The sequence below is a fragment of the Lineus longissimus genome, chromosome 15, assembly GCF_910592395.1.
Source record: "Lineus longissimus chromosome 15, tnLinLong1.2, whole genome shotgun sequence".
In the NCBI taxonomy this organism is placed as follows: Eukaryota; Metazoa; Nemertea; class Pilidiophora; order Heteronemertea; family Lineidae; genus Lineus; species Lineus longissimus.
Genome location: NC_088322.1, coordinates 7,766,935 through 7,790,903, shown reverse-complemented (window position 1 = coordinate 7,790,903; position 23,969 = coordinate 7,766,935). Strand labels below are relative to the sequence as shown.

The following is a 23,969-nucleotide window of genomic DNA, read 5'->3' as shown; positions in this document are numbered from 1 at the left end:
CACGACAGACATAAACTCTATTGCGGGCAAAAAATATATTGCATGTTTTATATCCAAAAACATAGTTCTTGAACAAAGATTTTGGTTTTTGTCACCGCACGAGATGTGCGCCTGTCGCTCATTGGCTTACGGAGATAGACGATCGGTGTCCAAGCCAATCAAATCGGCTGTTGTATGAGAGCGAGAGGAATGATGGCAAGATAGATGTCTGGATACGCAGAAAGTGACTCGTGCTCATGAGAGATGCCACGGGCGTCTTTCGCGCTCCTTGAAATACTCTAGGGGCACTTTCAAATTCGGTAGTGCCGCTAAAGATATCTACAGGCGTTTTTTATCATGCTCCTGGCTGGTCCTTTGCTGGTGTGCAGCGGGCCTGGCGCGATCGTGCACGTTTCGTCACATGCACTGTCCCTCCTGTGTGTTTAGCTTTTAGGTGGGGATTGGACTTACTATTAATGAAGACAACAGTAGGGCCTGTTTTTCTCCTGATAGCCAACTTTTGTCCTGTGCAAACTGGAAGGGTTTTTCAATAAATCTGCCTGATTATATCTAATGATTTAACCCACCTATATGAACCCTATGCTCAACTGACCACCAGCCATCATGCCAGGTGACACATGCATTGTCCCCGACCAGACTGAAGGGCACCCCAGACCTACACTCACCTGCCAAGCAGGTCTCAACTAGGGACGCCCCAGGGCTACACATCAATGCCGGCTGAAAAAAGAATGAGGGTCTCCTATGTGTAGCCTATACCAACAATGAAAGTTTTCACCAATTGTTAAATTTTCAAAAGTTTGGATTTACCATATTCACCCTGGTCTACAAATTCAAACATAATAGTGTAGTAACTGTTTTTTAATTGTGGGGTGGTCTTGTCCAATCCAAGTGAAATCAAACTTTCTCGACTGGAATTCAACATTAACATTGAAAACTTAAAACATGTTCAATGGGTGCACAGGTGAGTATGGGCCTCAGATGCTGTCCTCTAGGAACAGGCACTCTGCATGTTCACATACTTATACAAAACTGTAATATGCTGATGAATGCTCTAGAAGACTCCCAATGTGTGCCACCCCACGGCCCCTTCAATGGTCTGCTGGCTGCAGGTCCAATTTGTGCTCAGTAGACGTTATACCAACCCTACCACATCTACTTGTTCCGCATATAGTTCCCTTCTTTCACCTCCAAGAACAACCTGAAACAATGTACACCTCAGGGTGAGGACAAATCTTAGAAGAGCAAGCACCATCAGATTGGAAATATCTTAAAATTCTCCATTCACACAATCTTCCCTGCACCAACATGACCACAGGCATTAGATCCTTTCTGTACACAGAACAGAACAAATGAGTGCCTGTTTGAAAAGATGTTTTGTGTTAGTTCTAGCGACAGCCCTGTTTGACCCATTGTTGAAGATATTTTCAGAGGATAATAGTGAAAATATTTACATCCAGAATCTTCAGTTGAGAATGCTTTTTCAGGTCTCCAAATCATTTTCATCTACATGCAGCTGGTGGTCATAAACAAACATGTAGCCCATTAAAGCTAAAATACTTGTAACCAATTATGTTGTTTCTTCCAAATGAAAATAGGACGCAACAGCACCCAGCCCCCTCCAGGCTCTAAAAGCCTTTTTCCATAACAGCTATACATTTTCTATCACACAAGGCCTTTTTTCTAAGTTCACCCTGGCCGTTGTGTTGCAAATATAATTTCCAAAATCCCTGCCCTTCCAAATTACTGGAACTGTTCAGGGTAACATCAGTCGTTTGAAAAAAGGATAAGGAGTATGAAAAGTGGAAGAGGCCTTCATAATTCATTATGACTATGTTATGACTCTCCCTCTGTGTACAGCACTATAATGTCTGAAAAGTACAAAAACAATTTCCTAAAAGCCTCCATTTTCTTTCATCTTTGATGTCTGCTGGCACATCAGGTTGTATGAGACAGGAATATCTCAAAGGGTAGTTCAGCCTGAACTTTGGGCTATGCAGAGAGACTACAATGTTCATGTATCCTCAGTCTATAAAGCTCTCAATCTCCTCACCGTGCATCCCAGCCCAAAAATATCTTCTCAAATAAATAATTTTTGCAATATCCAAGCAACGGCTGTTCCCAGTGAAAATTCCATCAACAGCAGGCTTGGCAGGCTCAAACCCTTCATCATCAGCATGAGTCATACAATGAGTGGCTGGATCTATATGCAATTGCCAACCGCGTAGATTAGCATGCTAGTTCGCCAATGTTAGCTTGAGTCAAGGAGTTCTTGTGGCGAGAAATGTACGCTGGTATCAGTAGCTCGGTAAATGCTTGGTCATTGGTGTTTCTGAATTGGTTGCAGCGCTGGCGGGGAAGATAGGAATGGCTGATAGGTGTAATGCTCTCACCACAGTGGACTCTTGTTTAGATGGAAGGTATGAGGTGGTTGGAAATGATGTAGGATGCAATTTCTAAGCGCTCTCCTATTATACCACTCCAATACAATACCTCAAAATCGATCTCTTTTCATCAAGGACTGCATTTGCCAATCCAAAGACATCGGAAGCATCAAGGTCTTCAGTCACTTACAAGTGCAACTCTGCGTTGAGGTTTGGAGACAGTACGTAGTCCAGGTCTTCAGTCACTTACAAGTGCAACTCCTGCATTGAGGTTTGGAGACAGTACGTAGCCCAGACCATCTGATAAACCTGTCCAGATGTCCCATGTTGCCAAGGGTTTCCCTTTTTAAATCACCATCTACATGTAGTGATACTGAACTTCGAGGAGCCAGAAAGTCACAGAGGCGATGGAGGCAATTGCCTTAGTGCCCTCCCCTTTTGCATTGGTGCCCTTGAAATTTTTTCTTTCATGAAGTCAGCTTTATGATTTCCATCTGAAGTGTGCACTTTTTCTCAAAACTGACAAAAGAGCCATTTTGAGAAAAACTGCTGTGCACCCTTTCAAATGAACTCTCAGCCCTGACTTTGTAAATTTCTAGTCCCCACTGTGTCCGCCTGTCCAAATTCAAATAGAATTTTACCTTCTCGCACCAAAACCAATCCATATTCCATCGTATTCATGGCATCTAACATCAACATTCTGAGCACAATTCGAGAAATCTCAATGACTAAGGAAGCTACAGTGCCTCGCCTACCCGTTCCTGAGCCGTTCCTTCCAAGATTAGATGCGCAAGCTTATCAATGAAACTGTCAATCAACTCCAAACAAGCTAGACGAGATCAGATAAAACTTCAGAAAATTGCATACACGCTCATGAAAAAATCATCTTCCATTGCAAAAAAGAGAAAAATAATATTGAATTTTGTTCTAATGGAGTAAAATTGAAAGAAAGAACAGTCAAATATCCATTGGATTTTTAGCTTGAATACCTCAGAGTGGAGTAAGGGTACAATGTAAGAGTGTGATCCATTGTAATTGCCAGATTTTATGATAATTGAGATTTCCAGGTTTTATGATAATTAGCAACATGCCCATTCTGGACACTGTTCTGTTGCAAAAAAAGTATGCGGGGAAAATCAGATTTGGGGTCAAATTACCCGAATTGATTCAAAATAATTCCAGACGGTCTTCCCTGTTATTATGACTGATTTCTGCAGTGAAAAGCTTGTCTTCTCCGTATTCTGCAAGTAACTAGAGCCGACCTCACCCTCTTTATGGCGACTGACAAAGGCAGACAAACATGGAGCGACTCTCGACTCAGCCGCACCGATCTACACAATACCCCGAACTGGTAAAGGCCATCGGCAGAACAAGAAATGTATTCACATCGCGATCTCATTGTTATGAAATTAAATTAAGATGGCCCGAAATAGATTCTCAGACGCCCACCCTCCGGTTGGTGTGGATTCGGAAGTCGACCCAGGATTCAAGAATGGCAGATTCGCTCACGCAGATGATCGGGAGTGGAAGAAAATTATGAAAGATTCCAACCTGCATTACGGACAAAGCGTCAACCAGAAACCAAAGAAAGGGAATGATTTGAAATATTATGAATATTTCGTCCCTGTTATCATTGAGGGCGGAAGATGCCCCAAGGCAACAATCAGGAATTTCAGGAGATGAATTTATGCCGAGTTTCCTGTGAATAAATATTGACCATCGCCTCCCACCATCGAGCATTCCTCTGATCCAAGTTCTAGGAAGTTCTGAGAAGGGCAGTGGACTTCTGAAATTCAAAATCCAGATAGGAAGTGGCTGCAATATTTTTTAACATGTTTTGTGAAGAGAATGTTATATCGTTAAAAAATTCGTGAAAATGTCTAGCTATGTAAAAACTCACTTCATCAAATCACACTGATTACAGATGGAGAAAAAACATCCAAATGTACGGTATGATTATTTTTAACCACTGGCATGACCAGGGGGGAACTATTTTGGCCAATTCACCACCTTCGTGACCTCATCACAATATCTTCATGTGGTGGTTACACGGATTGATTTTTTAATATGGTGATGACGAATTGTAAATGGAGGGCCAGTATCCCAAACCTCCTTCCCAGGTAGCTTCTCCAAATCCAAGGTTTATTTGCCTTCATTCCTGAAAACAATGTAGTCGCAAAACTTCTGATAGTGATCTGAGATTACAAAGTGAAAAATAAATTCCTCATTTATAAATGTTATTTACACATTTATTCACCATTCATAAAAAACAATAGCCCTGTTTGGGTGACTATCATCAACGGATAAAATATCTGTAACAATACTGTCGGAAATACATGACATACACGATTTACACAAAGGAACACAATTATTTTGAAGTTTTAGGAGAAAAAAATTCCATTCATCTAAAAAACATTATTTCACATTATAATTTTTCGACCTTATTTTTTTATAAGGTCAAGTGGTACAAATGTAGCCCAGACAGTGTAAAACAAACGTCTGGCTGTACACATGAAATGCACACAGAAGCTATAATTTAGAGTATAATTGCACTGGAGCTATTACTGTACAGTTACCCTTACCCGAAACTCAATCATGAACATCAGCCAAAACGACAGCCATTTTGACAGCATATTTCTCTTATTTTGCTCAATGAATTTTTAATTTCATTTACTGCTCGACTCTCCCTCCTGAAATCGTATCGACAGTGCATGTGTGTGCACCAAGGACCATGCTTTACAGCAAGTATGGACATCAATCTCAAAATGACTGAAAATTTTTGGGGTTTTAATGACAGGCATTTGATCAGAAGGATGTATACATATCATCTCCTGAAACGTTCATATAAAAAAAACTGTAGACCTCACATGCATGCGGATTGCCTTGATACTGTAAATGATGTTACAGGCCAGTAGCCAGATGGGTTCGATTCCTCTTAAGTAATAAGTTGTTGATGCAACAAATGATGCAAAAGAGCTAAAAAAACTTCTTTAAAAATGTTCTCCTTTGATCAGCTATCACTTAAATCACAAAAATGCCTAAAAACTGGGTTTTTATACTTTTAGCAAATGAGAATTCCATTTTGAAGATTCACTGAGAGTTGAAACAGAGACATGTTCATTCCAGCAATCGGCATTGACAACGAGTAAAGAAAAAGTAGGAAATTTGCCAGAAATTTGCCATCCCTGCGATGCGCGTGATGCCTATACTAAAAATCTTAGTTTACTTCAACAAGGTTTTATTTTAGATGTACATAGGTAAGTGAAAAGGCTTGCCAGTGGGCAAAGGAACTGAATGAACATTACACCCCAAGCTAATATCACCGTGGCAAAAAACCAGGTCTATACAACTCCCTACGTATATGTAATTTGTAAATTTGGGGAAAGGTGATGTTGACATACATGTTAAGTCAATAGATTTAGCCATAATGTCAGGTTTTCTGCGCTACAACGGACAACTTGTACACAAGTTGAATAGCCGGATGAAATCGGAATTCTCCACTGCTTTTGCTTAGGCGCCGCACCAAAAACTATCAGTTTTCCATTTTAGCACCCTGGCCTGACAAAAAAACTTGGCATCCAGACAAATAATTTACGGAGTTGATGAAGATTTTACCTAGGGACCCCGACAGATTTTGTTGTAGATAAAATCAGATCAAAAAAGTGTAAAAAAACCCATTTCTTCACTAACAGTCACAATGCCAAAAAAAACTGTTGCAGAGAACACTGCACTAGCATCGACCATTTTTTAAAAACTACTGATAGTGTCCATTTTTCACTGATTTATGTCAGATGCCTCTGTATGACATCATGAAAGTATGTTGTGTCACATGTGGCCACCCTTCAAAAACAAACGGTGGAGAATGCTGAAAATCCAGGTTCCTTCCTCTGCGGGGACAACCCTCTACTGTAAGTCTACATTTATGTCACCTTCGCCGTAATTGTGTAGCCAGTGAGAGAAGCCATCTAGGGTGTCGAAGGCAAGAAACCTGAAAGCGAAGTTTTTGAAGGCTTTCAACATTTTGCTATTTCGAAATGCATTTTTATACAAAATGCACAAGTATAAATGAAATGGGCCCGAGTTCAAGATGCAACTCTCAAATGTGCAATCTCTACTACATTTTGTAGTGCCAATAGTGAGAAGAGGGCATGCATTGGAAAAACACCTGGCTAATGAACTTAATGATAAAAATCAAGCTCCAACTGCATATAATGCAACAAAAATTTCTTGTTTGAAGTGGTCATTACTGTCATATTTTGGGGGAAGAACTGAAGGAAATTTCGTAATCCGCCAAACACGCCAAAATAAAAATCATGGACAAAATTCTTTTTTAGAAATTTTCACCAATTTCAAAGATAAACTACATCACTGGTTTTTCACTTATAGTGCAGGGCTCGAGATAATCCCTGAAAAGTGTCTTTTGAAGCATTAAAACTTGGCCCAGGACCCTCTTTATACTCTTAACTTTGAAATCTGTTACAGGACTCCTGAGATTTTGTCAAGACTCCCGAGTTAGAAAGTCTACATGTAGCTCGAGCCCTGCAGTGCTCAAAATTGCCTGTCCGTGTCATTTCCCAAAACTGCATACCAGTAGTAGTACATGTAGCACCATGTAGTTGAGATAACACCTAAAAGAGATGCACCAAATGGAAACAAGCCTCAGACAAAAGAACTTTTTTGTTGATTTTCTGAGCGACTTGAAAACTCACTGCCTTCCCTAAAAAGATCATCAGCCTCTATCAATTGACGACAAAAAAGTGGCAGTCAATTCTTCCTCTTCGGTCAGGCCAATTTGTTCTTAAATGATCCATTAGTGTTCCACTATCCGTATCAGCAGTCCAATGCTCTTTTGAATCAAGTTATTTGCCAAATGAAAAAAGACATGATTTTAACAAAATGCAACACTGTAGTTAGTAGTGTAGGCTGGCTATCCGTAAAATAGTCTATATCCTGACCTTACTCTATACAAGTATGTCCATCAGTAAACATTGAAAAAGTTTTTTGTGACCAATCTCAATCTGTCACTGTACATGTAGTGCAACTCACAGTCACACCCGAGTATTCCACAGTCATAAGAAATTGTACTCATCATGGCAATTTTTTTTAAATAACAACCCTGGTATCCGACTTGTTCCATCATCATCTGAGGCTTGTTTCACTCACGACAACACCGAAAGTAAACCATGCTTACTTTTTTCCGGATTCGGTGCTGCATTTACACGACAGCTTCCTCCCTACGTCCCGTGAAAACCCTGGCGTAGAAACGTTTCCAGGAGTTGATAGTTTTGCTCGACCATATCCAAAATCCAGAAGTAATCCCTACGATGACTGTCATGAGATATTTTATCATAAAAAACGTAAAATCCGGCTGCGGATTCCCGATGTATTCCTGTCGATTCGCAGGACAGAAGTTCACTTCTTTGAATCCCTGGCACGCACGCGCATGCCACCCCATCATCCACTCCTCATGGGATGTTAGCTCATAAATATAACATGCTATCACCACGATCGCGGGGACCATGTAAAGTACCGAAAAGATTCCTATACGAACCATGAGTTTTTCTAACTTATCCGTTTTCGTACCGTCACTTTTCATGATAGTCCGAATACGGAAAAGGGACACGAAACCGGCACCCAAGAAACACGACCCTATTAAAAGAAATACGGCCAACGGTACGACCACGAATCCTAAATGTGTGGTCATGTCCGATAGTCCTGTGAAACACACTCCACTGAGATAATCGCCATCGACTTTACCCATTGCCAAGATGGCGATTGTTTTTATTGCTGGGACAGCCCATGCCGCTAGATGAAAGTATTGAGAGTTCGCCTCGATGGCTTCGTGCCCCCATTTCATTCCTGCAGCGAGGAACCACGTCAGTGTCAGAATCACCCACCAGATGGAGCTGGCCATACTGAAGAAATAAAGCATCATAAATAAGATTGTACATCCTTCCTTTTTTGTTCCTTGCGTGATTATCTTAACCATGTCATTTGCTTTCACCCCTTTATCCGGAGGAGGCGGCAATGGGCCCACACATGAAACCTGGTCCCCTAATGCAAATCCTGTGATGTACGCTGTAGCCACGACAAAGTAACATCCCGAGAGAAAGATGATTGGTCGCTCGGGATAACGGAATCTCTGCATGTCAATCAAGAATGTAAGTACGGTGAATAACGTTGAGACGCAACACAAGCAAGACCAGACCCCAATCCATATCCGCGCGAACTGACGTAGGTCATTATCGTGAAAAAACAAATCATTACATGGCGCGCCACAATCGTCCAGCATGTGACCCGAAACCTGCAGTTTGTAATCCAAATCCGACACCGTATATTCGTAGGGACATTCCATTTTGTGACCGCCATCAGGACGCCACCCTCCGCCACTTCCGTTTGTATGTGTTCCACCACCGCCAGTCCCACCACCGCCAGGTTTTGCAGTTGGATCGACGGAGTCTGTGGCATTTTCACCGACGCACAAACCTTTTTCGGGAAACTTCTGGCAGTCGAGCGACTCGGGCCAATGGAACCCAAACTTGTTCATTAAACTCTCGCAACCTGTCCGTGCCTGAACACACAACGACCGACACGGCGGTATGGCTTCTTCTAAAACAGTACACACAGGCACATACATTGCACACAGGAAAAATTTCAGATGAGGGCTGCACCTCACTTTGACTAGGGGAAAGAACTGGTGCACTTCTAAGCCCGCATCATCTTGTTTTTGATGATTAAGAAGATTGGGCATGATTGTTTCATTGTATTGTATGTCTTTACACAGCGGTATCGTGATGGGCTCACATCTGCCGTGGTGTGGCAAAGAGCTGGAATCTGCAAGCTGCCCTCCATACTGAGATTTCACACCATGCGAAAAAACACACAGCAGAGCTAGAATTTTCCCGGCTAAAATCGTCCTGACTTTGAACCCCGCCATGTCGCCAGCGGTTCTAAATCACGCTAGAATAGTCCCATAGGTATCCTTCTAGTCGAAAATCGGAAAATCGTTGATATATCGGCAATAAAACGAAATATTCGCCTAATTTCGGAACATCTTTCCCTGCTCTGTCTTGGCTATGGCTGCCTTTTGTGAATACACTTTGAAAAGAGACAAAACATGTCAAAGGAGTTTCACGGAGCCCTCAGTAGAGCCAATGCTCTTCTTGAGAAAATCAATGATAATCTTACCCACAGGCCAGGGCATTTTGAAACTGCTCGGCCAATTAAAGTAGCGGTTACAAGCGGCTTTACTGTGAACTGCTTTCTTATTGGATAATCATTAATTGGCAATCATCGTTGTCCAAAGTGTACAGTGCTGCTCTCTAGTAATAGGTAATTGTACGGGAATCTATGGACATTTAGGGTTACTTTGAAGTCGTTCCATGCATTTTTCCCTTAGTTTTATCAATCTATTCGTTTTAAATCTACAATTTTCAGCTCTTCCTTTCATGAACACAAAGAAATTATGGGTGTGTGTGTTCGGAAATCATTAGTTACGCCAATCAATTTTTTTCCCCTGGGCCAGGGACCATTTCTTTGGAATTATCTAACCGTGACTGGTCATTTATCTCCATTACAAAGAAAAAGAAACATAAGTAACTGCAGAAAACACAATTCGCTGGTACCAAGCCATGCTCAGCAGGTCTAACTCTTTGACAGGACGCATACTAACCCCTCTGCATTGGCCAGATTGTTAGAAATAACACCCAAATAAAACAAACTAAAGTGAATGTATGTGCGGTGTGAATTGGTTTGAAGAGGCCTTTGTTTCCTGAGGTTTGGATAACGACCATTATGTAGACATAACGGTTTTCTTGGAAAACGTGATTGGACAATTCAATGTCTTGCCAAAATGCGAAAGTGGCCTTCAAAACTCAGCAAAAACCTCGCCGAGTCAAGGCTAGCCACCACCCCGACTAACCCTGCATCCGATTGAAGGCTAGCCATCTCCCCGAGTACATCCAGCCTCAGACTGAAGATTAACCACCTCCCCGGGTAAACGTAGCCTCATATTGAGTGCTAGCCACCTCCCCGATTAAATCCCTCCTCTGATTGAAGGCTAAACTGGACTGTACCGACTTAAAAACAAAGATTACGAATGTGTGCACAAAACTTAGTTTTCAACGTCCAGGCCCTGCGCTGCGGTCACGTGGGTGTTTTCAAACTTCCTCTATATATGTATATATATAAACACCAAGGTTGGCCATGAGGGGCATGATGAAAAATGTGGACGAAATGCCCTCAACAAGCGTATGATTGCTCAGATACATTCTGATTGATTTGCTCGCATAGAAATGTAGATATCCGGGTTTCCTGGGTGGGCATGATATCAAACTATTTGTACCTCAAAATATGCGCTCCTTCTGTCAAGAAAATAACTACACGTTGTGAAATCGGGCTGAGATCAAAGGGTCCGACAAAGCCGCCATTGAAATTCTTAATCACTGTCTTTCAAAAGTATTCAGGAACATACATCTATAATTAGGACCCTTTACTTTGGGATGGGGCTCTAACAAAAGTTCCTAATGGTCAAACTGAGTGGAGTAGTCGTTTGTCAGTGTACGGGTCATTTTGTTGACGAACTCTCCTTTGTAATTAGTGACGTCCGATGATTCGAAGAAAAGGTCCCCAACACTCACAATTTTGTTTTGATAGGTTCACAAACTTTCTAAACAATTATTTGGAATAGTTATATATTTGTTTCATGTCACATGGCTTGTCTGTGCAAAGGCCCATTCCGCTGCCTAGAGGACGTTTTGTCTTTGAACCAAGGACTGAGTAACAACCAAGCGCGCATTTTTTTCCTGTATGCAATGTCGAGGTTTCACCACCGTTCCCTTACCAAAAAGACCGCGACAGAGGTGTTCAGCAAGCAGTTTTTATATATATCTTTGGTAGATATAGTGCAAGGCCTCCTAGTCTAAACACTCCCGCTACGCATTAGGAGGGAAAACACAATCACCTTATTGCAACAAGATCCGTAAATTGTTGATTTGGGCACCGGCCAAAATGTCTTTCCATCTAGTGCGCAAAGAGCGGGCAATTAGCTTATTACATACTCAATCTTTGTATTAGCAACATTCACGAAGAAGAAGTTGATAATAAGTATATAAGTGTTGGAAAAGATTGATGACCACTTGAAGAGTCGTTTGGCTCATAGGCCGAAAAAGTGGCGATGGTCAAGAAAAATGCTAAGAGGCCAAAGGGCCTGGCGCCCATGCAGCTGAAATTTAGACTCATACACCCTCGATCCATCCTCGAAAAACCAGAGTCAGTCGTATCAGAGAGGTTCAGGATACCCCCCCCCCCCCCCCCCACGCCTCTCAGCATGCCATCTAATGACATGACTGTAACCCTTCATTTCATTTTATTTCAGCTGAAAAGAATAAAGCGTACTTTCACAGATGTCTACCAGATCTGAGCGAGGCCGTGTCCTTTTTTCGTAATGGGCCATTTATCCAAATTTTTAACCAAATTAGCGCGAAATTTTTAATCATTCTAACTCAGAACGCGATGACCCGAGTTGGGATTTACTTGACATGGTAAGAACACAAAATGTGCCGACACTTTTTGCAAAATTAATCTTTTGCGGAGTTTTCCGACCCGTTTGGCACGGGACTTTCGGTGTAAGGGCCGTCGTGACGCCAGTATTTGGTCTGATCTTCCAAATTGGAAGAGATGCCGACTCATAATCAGATTTATTAAAGTATAATATCATATTGCATGCATTCGGTAACAAAAGAATGTAATTTCCCAATTTTCATCATTCATTTTATTACAGACGGCAACCTCGTTCCTTTAGAAACCATAACGTGTATGCGCTCTATAGAAAATCGTACAACGCGGTCCCCTGCATACAGGAGTAATTTTCAAATTTTATGCATGACATATCACAGGGGTTTGTTGCGTGGTGCAGTGATTGTGTCCCCCGGATTGTGTCACGTGACTTTACGGCCTTCGTACGCAGATGACGGAATTGATATGGCGCTTGTTTACTGCATCAGTAAACAATAAACAATAGATATCACTTCAACTGTATCGGATAACGAAAATTCAACGTCAAAATAATAAACACTGAAAGCTCTTCATTCAACGGATCTGCAGCAGACGATGGTGGTGACCTGAGGATGAACTTGTACGCCGTCTGATCAAAAAGGCCGAGAAAGAGATTTCCAAAGACCCGTATACACCCATTTAGCCGGTCTCTATGCACATGATGGAAAACCGCCGATGCCACTTCTTAGGTGAGGTGGCTAGAGCTGCCATCCTAAATTTCCAGCGTTTTAAGGGACAACTTTGGCTGAAAGGGTGGATGTCGTCCTGGGTGCCGACAAATGATACCCAGGTTCGAGATCGACTGGACAATAAGCACCCTGGGTGCCATTACACTAGTCAAACAGCACCCAGCTTCTTTTTGCCTGGCTTACGGATCTTAGGGACGACGTTTCTTGCAATCTCGTTTTATCTCGCGCCGTGGTAGGCCTACTTGCGGCATTAGCAGTGCTCGAAATGAAAAGAACAGATAAACAGAAAAAAACGCGACATCCTTTGGCATAATAAAAGTTGGGTTTTTTCCGGCAAAAGATGCCATAGGATGGATGCTAAAATTAATTACTTGTTACGTCAGGTTTATGAAAATAGAACGCCTCCTATGTTCAGTATAAAGACTGGGATACCCGGTATGGATAAGCTTAAGTGGTGTTCACGGTGGATTAAAGATCACCTTAATAAACACAAGCATGCAGTTTTTCTCAAAACCAGAAACCTACCCAAACATATCAGATGTTTATGATTAAAAAATCTAAAGGTTTAAGTAATCCTGGAATACAGAGATTGAATGACTCTTTCAGGACATATGTTTACTGTCTTGTGAGATCACGGGGAGACACTAACACCGATAGTTGGAATACCCAGGACAGAATTACAATCTCCTAAGGGATTCGATAGATAAACACCCTGATATTCCGACCTCAATTCGAAGGTACCAGGATGCAGTTTCCAATACATGTACAAGACTAGATTTTGTAATAGGACCTGGTCTGTACATCATAGGGTCAGACATGGTTCTAGATGTAGGTAAGATAGATAACTACAATAATAACATCTTGATAGCTCCAAGTAATGCTGAACCTGGTATTAACGATATCAATAAAAAGAAGATAGTAGCACCACCACTAATGGAAGGAAGAAAATAAAGAATATTGTTGAGAAAGTAAGGATCCTCCTGTTACTACCGCTGTAGGAGCTGACAGACAGAATGATACCAGAATCAAAGTGCTTGGAACGGGAGGTAAGGAACTTTTCTTTAAGGTGACAAAAGACTTTACAAATAAACAAAAACAAAACGATAATTTTATTGTTACCAAAAATGCTGATAAGGAAGAGACTGGGGGTTTACTCCGTTTACTAAAATGAATGGTGAATTCTTTGCTGAAAGTACATTAAAAGATAAGTTTGGTACAAAATATGTTAACAATATTAAAGGAATGATTGAACCAGATTTAATACAATATGTCCCAGGTGAAACAACAGTGACTATGGAAGGACCAGCATCTGTAAGACAACCTCAGTTAATATCAAGTGATACACAGACAGTAGATGAGGTTATTAAATCACCCAAACCAATAGATATGTTGATTGATGCCACAGAAGGCTTCACAGAATATGCATTTAGGGAACTTAGAGGATTAAAAAAGGCTGGTGATAATTTAACTGCAGTAAGATTGGAAAAGGATATGCAGATAATGGAACTAAACGAACAGCTTAATAACCTAGCAAGTGGGCCATGTGGTTTTTCCACAGGGTGGACTGACGCGTCTTGTGCAGTAGCTTAGTGTATAGATGCTTAATCTTCCTCGCTTTCAGCTTCTGCCGCTGGCAAGCCTTTGGGCGAAAAGAGGAGCAGAAGTGCGTAAGTCTCCTTCTGTCAGTACATAGCCTCTCCTCTATCAAGACTCTTGCAGTACCTCTTCGTGGTGGCCCATAGAAACTGGACACCTTGCGGCTCCAGGCTGAATCTGCTAGGGATCTCGAAGGAGGCTGGGCCCCCAGAGGTGAAGTGTGCAGGCCCACTGGCATGTGGATACGCCCTGGTGCTCACCAACCCACCCCCAGCTATGGGTCAAATAGTTTTGCCGAAGACGGATGCACTGGGCCAGGATTCCTGGCGCATAACCGCAGTTCAACGCAATTTACACCAAGGTGAACGAAAGAAGAAGAAGATAACCTAGCAAGAGACTTTACAAACTCTGTAGAAGAAGATGTTGGCGAAAAAGAAGAGTTAAAGAAACAAATTGATAAAACGACCTCAAAGAGACATTTGGTGATCCAAAGTACAAAGTAGGTGACAGTATAAGAATTTCAAAGTGCAAATCCATTTCGATAAAGGCTACCTACCAAACTTCACTGAGGAAGTATTCCAAATTAAACATATACTGTAGTTTCATGAAAATAACACCACTTCGGGATATTCAAGGCCCGGCCTCTTCTCTCGAGTCTATTCACCAGAGGTAACCAATGAGTGACTTCGCTGGCCCTTGTGATGGCTCAGCCGAGCTGTCACGGTTACGCAAAACCACTTATTACCGCAGACCTATTGATTCGAAGTGTTGTGGGCCTACTGGTCGATGAGTGCGCATGTGGAATGACGTAAATGGTAAGGCCACTCGCCGACCGTTTATACAGGTTGTCTCATAAAACTGAAGCACCTTTAGATTGATCCAAACCCCCCAAAACAAAACAAGTCCTTATTGAAGCTCTGAAGTAAAATCTACGAATGCTTGCATTAGTAAAGCAAAGTGCGATTCAGGCAATGATAGTAGTCACGAAATTCCGAAGAAAAACGAGGAGCTCATCCTATGTTTTTCTACAACCCTCTTTTTTTGATTTAGACTCCCTAGGGCTACGTGGGAGAAAACAGAATCGAAGTTTCTAGGATCTGTGGTTTTCTTGAGTAATTCTAGGGCCTCTTAGGCCTATAAATGAAGCCCCACTGAGGGTACCCACATTGCAGACAACCTGTCCGACAATGGATGCTGTAGAGCTGCTGAGAAAACTACGCCGGCGCTACACCGTGACAGAAAAACTTGCCTACCTGAGAGACCAGAAGGAGGCACTGGTGCGCAGTATGAGAGAGTTCGCCGCCCACTAAAACATCCCCTGGGAGACGTTTAGAAGGTGGAATCTCTAGGACCTCGAGCAGTAGCAAGAACAAGGGCATGGCCGGAAGAAGACGGTGATGGAGCCCCGTGATCCGTTATGGCCACAGGTTGAGGACCAGCTTTATCAATGGCTGCAGCAGATGAGAGAGCGTCGCCTCGCAGTCTCCGTTCTCGACATTCAAGATAAGGCGTTGGTAGTGTGGCAAAGCTGGTGGAATGAGTTAGCCCAAGATGTCAGAGAAGGGATTCAGCATTGTCGCCCTCAGTTATGGGATTTCAACGCATCCATAGGCTGGGTGGAGTGCTTGATGGAGAGACGCCACGTGTCCCTACGGAAGGTGACCAAGAATACAACGACCGTCCCCGCTGATGCTGCTGCAAGGATCCAGACCTTCCGAGATGCGGTTACTGGGAGCATTGATCATCCTTATATACAGATGTGGTTCTTCTTTAACATGGACCAAACCTTTGTCCTGTTTGATATGAGAACCATGTACACGGCCAACACCACGGGGGAGAAGGCCATAGACGTCCGATCATCCAGGTCCAATACCAAGCTGGGATACACCGTCACCCTCTGCATCGCAGCCTCTGGAGCAAAGTTGCCGGCGCACATCACCTTCCCCAGAAGAGGTTTCGTCCGGGTGTTTGCAGCCCACCAAGACAACCCACCAGCAGATGTAAAGATTACCCAATCGGAAACTGGTTGGATGAGGGAGGAAACGGCGCACCACTGGTTAGATAAAGTCCTTTAACCCTACGTCACCGACAACGAGACCGACCAGTTCCTGTTAATCGTCGATCATTATCAGGTCCAACGGACAGAGAACTTCCGGACGAGAGTCCGCGACATGAGAGGCAGCCTGGATTACGTACCTGCTGGTTGCACATCCCTCGTACAACCGTTAGACGTTGCAGTCATGAAGTCCTTCAAATGTCACGTACGGCGACAATGGAAATCGTGGAAGAAGGACCACACGGACGAACGAGGAGACTGCCCTCACATCGGCATGAGAGACGTGACCAACATCATCATAGATGCCTGGGATGGTGTTGATGAGGACGTTATCGTCAACTGATTTGAAGCATCGTTTCGATCAAGGCCAATCGAAGCTGGACCACATGCTATCTTGGAGGAAGAAGAGGAGACTGCCGTGGATGGACCAGAGTTCGTGAATGTAGTCGAGGAGGACATTATGATGGACTTGAACTGACTGTGGGTGTTGTGAATGATTGTCGGTACGATTCTGAAAGCTGGACAATCTAATGTGTATCTTTAGCTTTGAAAAAAAATTGAATCGGGATTTGCATAGTTCTTTTTTATTCCTTCACTGATCACTTCGGACAAGACTGTACATTCAGAGGGATGTTCGGTTTTGTCTCCAGATATGTGACGGACAACTTCTCATTCTTACCAATTTCGCACTGCAAAGTATTTTTGAAAGCCCGAAGCTGGTAAGGGATGATAAGACCCGAAGACATGCTCCATTACCTCCCTGAGCAGTGCCTCACTTTGAAAGGGCAGGTCAGTCCCTAAACCCAGCAGAAGCCAATATGTCAGTTAGACTTTTTTCATGGACACCCTGTACACTATCAGCCATTAGCACTGGGACACCCTTTACACTACCAATGACGATTAGTTGAAAATGTTCTGGGACACTCAGTACAATGGCCGAAGGCCCGATCCCATTATCCCATTCAAAGGAGACCTACGAATCGGTTTCAACAACCCAAACAATAAGGATTGGACTCCAAACTGAAGAATATTGGATATGAGGCCTGGACAACCCTCTCTGGAATCTCAGCCAATGATCGCCCTTCTCAACAGCTCTGTTCGCCACCCTATGAGTCAGGGGCGGCGACACCGGCTGTTAATGAAGTGGTGTTATTTTCATGAAACTACAGTATGCTTATTTTGTGGTGGTGATCATTGAGTTAAATGAAACGGCCAGGGGCCATTGTGCTCACCGTATAGATATTTGGTGCTTCGGAATTCATCCAGGTTAAGAAACATTGTACATGTATAGTACATAGGTCAAACCTAAGTCGGTATGACATGTGATGTATCGTTGCTTGGAGTAAGTACCATAAGAATATCATCAAAAACAAGTCACTAATAAACGAGATATTGCAGTTTTTACCTATTTTAGTTTTGGCCTCCTGGTGGCCAAATTTAGTACCAGATCAGATCGAAATTCGGTGTCCGAGTTTACATGACGTAGGGAGACATTGACGTAGGGAGTCATGTGTACCAAATTTCAAGTTCATAGCTTTAGTGGTTAAGAAACGTGCCATAGTTTACACTCTAACGGCCAATTTACGCCATATGACCTCTGTGACCTTGAAAAGTAGGTCAAATTTAAAACCCGTATGATATAAGATGTATATTTGCTATGAGTACCTACAACAAAAGTTTCATCGAAAACAAGTCACTAATAAGCGAGATATCACACTTTTTAGATATCGACATTTGGCCCCCTGGTGGCCAAGTTGAGAATCAGATCGGACCGAAATTCAGTGTCAGAGGTCACCTGACCTAGGGGGTGCTGTGTACAAAGTTTCAAGTTCATAGCCCTAGCGGTTAAGAAACGTGCCACTGTTTCTGAAACAGGATACGACGGACGACGACGACGACGCCGCCGCCGACGGACACAGCGCTATCGTATAGACTCCCCTTACGGTGAGCCAAAAAGGACCTCCTCTAACTTCTCTCTTTATTCATACACCTGTTGAGCTTCTCTGCCAATATTGACTCTAATAGTAACCACAGGCTTATCAAACTCCTTTACTGATTCAATTCCTTCCACTTTCTTTATGCCATCAAGCTCCTCGGTCTCAAAGGCAAGCTTCTTATCTACACCTTAAGGGATTAGTGGTGGAAGAGGAGGTTGTACTTAGCTGACTTACTCATCTGTTTATCTAAATGTGTCTTAGTCTTCCTGTGGGCTGTATTTATCACAAGTAGGACATTTAACCTTTTGGTTTCGATCACTCATTATTAAGATAAAAAAGATTTATTAAATTTCACTCATTCCGTTATGGCATTCCAGTTATGTTACTTCTTACAGACTGTACAGGTTGTAGTAATAGGATAATGCATGCTAGATTATTCGGTTTTGTATTGGAATTAAGGCAACACAAGTGTTTTCTCCCATTGATGTTGGCCCTTTTTTCTTCAACAATCGTAGATCGCATTATCCTATTACTAATTTTGCAATGTTACTCATATGGTCCCCACACTTGGGTTTCCAGTGGACTTGAAAGTGGTTCAAACTGGATTTCACAATGGCTTCTACTGGGTCTTGCAATGATTCCTATTCTTTCACCATGGTTCCCACAAGATTAGCTACAGTTGGATCATGCAACAGTTGTCATTCATTCACAATGAATCCCACTACTGGCATATGTTTACCACTGGATCTCAGTTATAGTTGCAATAGTTCCTACTGGATCTTGCAACAATTCTCAATTGCTTCACAGTGTCTCAAAATGAACTTTCTCAATAGTCCCCACTGGGTTTTGCAATAGTCTTCATTGATTCACAATGGTTCCCACTGAACTTTCCAATGGTTCCCACTGAACTTTGCAATGGATTCCCACTGAACTTTACAGCAGTTCTCACAGGACTTTGCAACGATTTTCATTGATTCACAATGAATCCCAGTAAAATTTCACACCAGTTACCACTGGACTTTGCAGTATAGTTAACAAACACGAAGACAAAACACTAATGTTTGAGTTTCTCATCGTTTTATTAAATAAGTTTTATCATTTTCAACATCAGTCATGAAAATGCTGTACAGTGTACATGACATCGCACACATTGATGCCAATCTCCAAACAGAAGCGTGCTCATTACATGATAGTGTACAGGAATCATTAATACAAAAGACACCATGTCTGGAGAGTGGATAGATAATAGCGTTACATCAGACAATATGTTAATATCATGGAGATTTTAAACGTTGCAGCGAGACATCGAATCTGGTCAGCGGCTGTTCGGACTTTCTTGGTGGTGACACCAATCTTGAAAATCAATACCATTACAGAACTGGTGCTGCCATCTAGAAATTGTGATGGCTTCTGGCTGACTTCACTGTATTAGATGGGCCCAAGGATTAAAAACATTTTTCCAGCACTTTATTTTCACGATTAGCAAACATGTACAAACAAAGAAAAAAATTGGCAGATGATATTACGGAATTTTGTTTACCAGTTAACCCCCTTGGTGGATACCTCTATAGTAAGGACACCCTCTTCATCAAGGACACACTCTCTATTAAGGACGCTAGTTTTGAACCCAAATAAGTTGTTTCCATTCAATTTGATCTCTCTAATCAGGACACCTCTCCTTTAAGGACCTCTCCTTTAAGGACAGCACTTTCCAGTCCAAAGGGTGTCGTCCTTAATAGAGAGGCTCTATTGTTACTCCCAACTGTGCAACTTTTGTTAAAGTAAAACCCATTACATGATAGGTTTACATATCACCACCAGATAGCCAATTAAACCACCAAAGAACTCAACGGCCACTAGGGGGCATCATAAACAACTATTTTTTCGATATACAAGATCAATAAGTTAAGAGTGAATTAAGATTTATAGTCGAGGATCTTTGCAAAAACCTATTTACTTCAAACCTATAAAACCCGTTATTTTATCATTTTGAAGTAATGGGTTTTTGCCGCTAATTAAGGAGAGTATAAATATCGAATCTCCATAACTTTGCCCGTAACATAAATAGCGATATATACAAATGCCATTAGGGGGCGCTGAGCATTAATAAATATTTAGATTGTTTACAATAAGGTCGACTTTGGTATAACTATCTATTACGAATTTACAATGTTAACATTTATTTTTTAATGAAAAGAGTAGGCCCTCTCTTCATCCTGTGTTATATTCCACATCATAATCAGGAAAACATAAGACCTATTCGGAAAAGTCTTAGACCCATAAATATCAAACCAGAACTGGCTTGGCCAGTGTTTGTCCACAGGTACAGATCCAAGGGGGCACACCAGATGCACGACCCCCCCTTTATTCACAAAAAATCTTTTAAATTGACCATGAAATTTTGGAAAACATGGGGACTTGGATGAGAAATGCAGTGCATGCCCCCCCCCCCCTTTCAGGCCCCTGGATCTGTCCCTACTTTACAACAACTACTCCTTAAGCCAAAGAAACAACTCCTGTTTTTGAGCTAATTACGCTGATTTTTGTCACTCTTTCATTCGTCACCCGTGTGCACTACACATAATATACCAGTAAATGTGAAAAATGATACAGTATCATTTCGATTATCGTAAACACCTTTATTTTTTGTGGTCCTATATCTCTGCGAAAACATACATTTCAGATTTTACGTCCATTTACTTCTGCGAATGGGTCGGACCCCTAAGGTTTCCAATTGTACCCCACTCGTGAAAATATTAAGCTCGCAAAAATAAAGGAGTTTACACAACATTGTGATAGAAATGTACATGTGCAAAACGTCATGATAGAAAAAAAGTATGAGCAGGCCAGCACCATGTTACGACTATGATATTAAATGCTTCACAAACAAAAAAGATGCCAAAATCCAAAATTTGCCGATTTTAACTCGGAAGGAGTAGAGCCGAATTCATATTCTGACCCGCAACGATCAGTGTCAGCATTTTGTATGCTGTGCAATTCATTATCACTGCCAACTGCGATCATCGCTCATTTGCGGATGTCATGACAAAAAACTCAGTGATCGCAGACAAGATATAATCAGTTGCACAGAGCAAGAATTATAATCACAGGTATATGTAGCAGTCATTTAAATCGCTGGTATTCATGGTGCTTAATCAGACACCATGTGATATGAACATTGTAAGTCATAGAGTCTTTTTGTTACAGCATTGAACTTAAAGCCACAGATTTTGAATTTGGACCAAGAAGAGTATCACAGTCTAGGCAAAGTCTTAAAGTGATACTATGATGTGATTTACAACTTTTGGGAAATACGTCCGTTTTTAAATGTTGATCACAAATGTAAAGCTCAAATTTTCCATTTTTGATTAGATTTGTTATAAAACCGCTGAATGTAAACACCGCGACCGCGAAAATGTTCATGTTGTGACGTCATCAACGAAAACCGCATCGAAGCGAGCCATCCGGGCGGGATTTAACCATCAATTTCTAGAAAATGTGCATTTCGATTCGAAAACCTTACCGATTTATGAGAAAATGACGTAGTCATTTGTCAAAAACCGCTAAAACATTGTATGGTGAAATTTGACACGAGTTACCCTTCAAAAGCTTGTAGCTCTATTGGTAATCTGAGATGAAAACTTCAGGTTCATATGGTTTTATATTTGATTATATGTACAGGTTTTTTAAGTATCTCCAAGGATAAGTCTCATGAGTACCAACTCTTTATTAGAACAAGATAGATGTACTAAATATCATTAGTTCAGAAATGCCCTAATTTACTACACCTTGACTGGAACTCCTTATTTGTACAAAATGATTGAAGTAAATATCTTTAGTTCAGCAACTCTCTTATTTCCAAGACCTAGGACTGAAGTACATGTAGCAAATGTTATGAATTGTGGCTAAATGCCAGCTCAAATGATAAGCTCCTGAAACTTGGAACTGCTATTTATAACTGCAATTTGATCACGCCTAAGGATTTTGAGAGGGCTGTTCAAACCTCCTCATTTCTGAAAGCGTTCCTTGAAAGAACCGCATCAAGATGTCCAGGTCATGAAAAGGAATCTTCCAACAACTGGAAATCTTGGTTCTCTACTTTTAAAAAATTTCTTAATCCCGAATTTGAGGGGTAGGCGAACGCCTAAAGAAACCACTGCATATATGATTTTTTACTTCTCCCACGAAATCTTCATTTATGTCCAGATGCTTATTTAGTAATAATTTGATGAAAACATTTCATTGAGATAAATTTATCTTGAAGATAAACAATGATTCTACAACTCAACTTAATTGCCCATTTCCTTACAAGAAATGGCCATTTTGTTAGTTCATACTTACCTATGGAACACTTTTGCATGTTACTCCATTTGGGCTCAAACACAAGAGTATCCCTTTAATTTTCTAAAGGGAGAACTGAGTTAACAGCTCGGCCGCCAGGCGGCGCCCTGACCGATCCCGCGAGATCGCGCCGATCTCATGCCGCCATATTTAGTCTTTACTCTTGAGCGTTAATAAAGAGTATGTCCCGTTTGTGGGGACGGCGGGAGGGCCGTGTTCCATAGGTAAGTATGAACTAACAAAATGGCCATTTCTTGTAAGGAAATGGGCATTTTGTGTCATTCAAACTTACCTATGGAACACTTTTGCATCGAATCCCAGCAACCTATTGGAGGTGGGAAACGAGGACTTACCTAAGGCTGAGCTGTTGTTCCATCCAGGAGGCACCACCGGCATATTAGCTAAGGAGGACCGCCAGGGGAAAGAAATGGGGAGAACCGGAGGACCGGTATTTTGATCTCGGTATTACAATCATATTATAGAGAGTAATAGACCCATTCTCCGGAAAGCGCTAGAATTGCGTAATAAAACCATCTTCTTTCCGGCAACAGAGCTTAGAGCAAGTAAGGCATGTTGAAGGGTGTAGAATGAATTATTGCTAAACAACAATAAGAAATTGCGTCCTTTCTAGTCTACTAGGGGTTGCCTGGATGTTGAAGATAGGGCATATCAAAAATGGCGCAAGATGCGCGTTTGACTCTTCAATCGGGCTTCCCCCCCCCTTTTTTGATCTAGCCAGGATCAAACAACATGCCCCGCAGACACAATCGGGCCGATTGTGTGCATGCCATCTACGAGGGAAGAAACGTCTCGTAGGTAGAAACGAGAGAATGTGGAGTGATTACTCCAACATGCAGCGGAAACGACTTCTTGAAGAGCAACTCCTCGGTAGTTAGCCCAGGAGGTGGCTAGTGCTCTAACTTCGTGCGCTGAGATGTTAGCTAGCGCACGAAGATCAGAGGAAGTCTTCAAGGTGTTGTAGGAAAGACGAATAGTCTCCACAATCCACCTTGAAATAGTGGCGGCCGCTATATCTCGTTTATTTCCCTCCTTATAGGACAAAAACAAACGCTCTCTCCCCTGGCGGATACCGGGAGGTTTTGTCCTATTTATGTAGAACTTTAGGGCCCTGATGGGACATAAAGTTCTGTCAGGAAGATCATAAGAGATCGTTCCTGACAGAGAGGGAATAGTAACCGGGGGCCGAGAGGCGGCCGGTCCCTGGTTCTTCGCCAGAAATCCTGGTATAAAAAGCCAGGATAACCTCCCCTCCCTCTCTAAAAGCCAGCTTCTTAAAAGAAAGTGCATGGAGCTCTGATCTCCGTTGGGCGGTAGCCAAGGCTACTAGAAAGACCGTTTTGAGTGTCAGATATTTCATGGATGAAATAGACATGGGTTCAAAAGGATGCCTCAT

At 42.0% G+C, this 23,969-nt stretch overlaps 1 protein-coding gene across 1 annotated transcript; it reads right to left on the bottom strand.

Moving 5' to 3' along the window:
* Positions 1–4,608: 4,608 nt before the first annotated feature.
* LOC135499685 (frizzled-2-like) lies at positions 4,609–9,484 on the bottom strand. Its single transcript, XM_064790605.1, has one exon. It carries the CDS (start codon positions 9,316–9,318, stop codon positions 7,597–7,599), a length of 1,722 nt encoding a protein of 573 aa, XP_064646675.1. The 5' UTR covers positions 9,319–9,484; the 3' UTR covers positions 4,609–7,596.
* Positions 9,485–23,969: the final 14,485 nt, after the last annotated feature.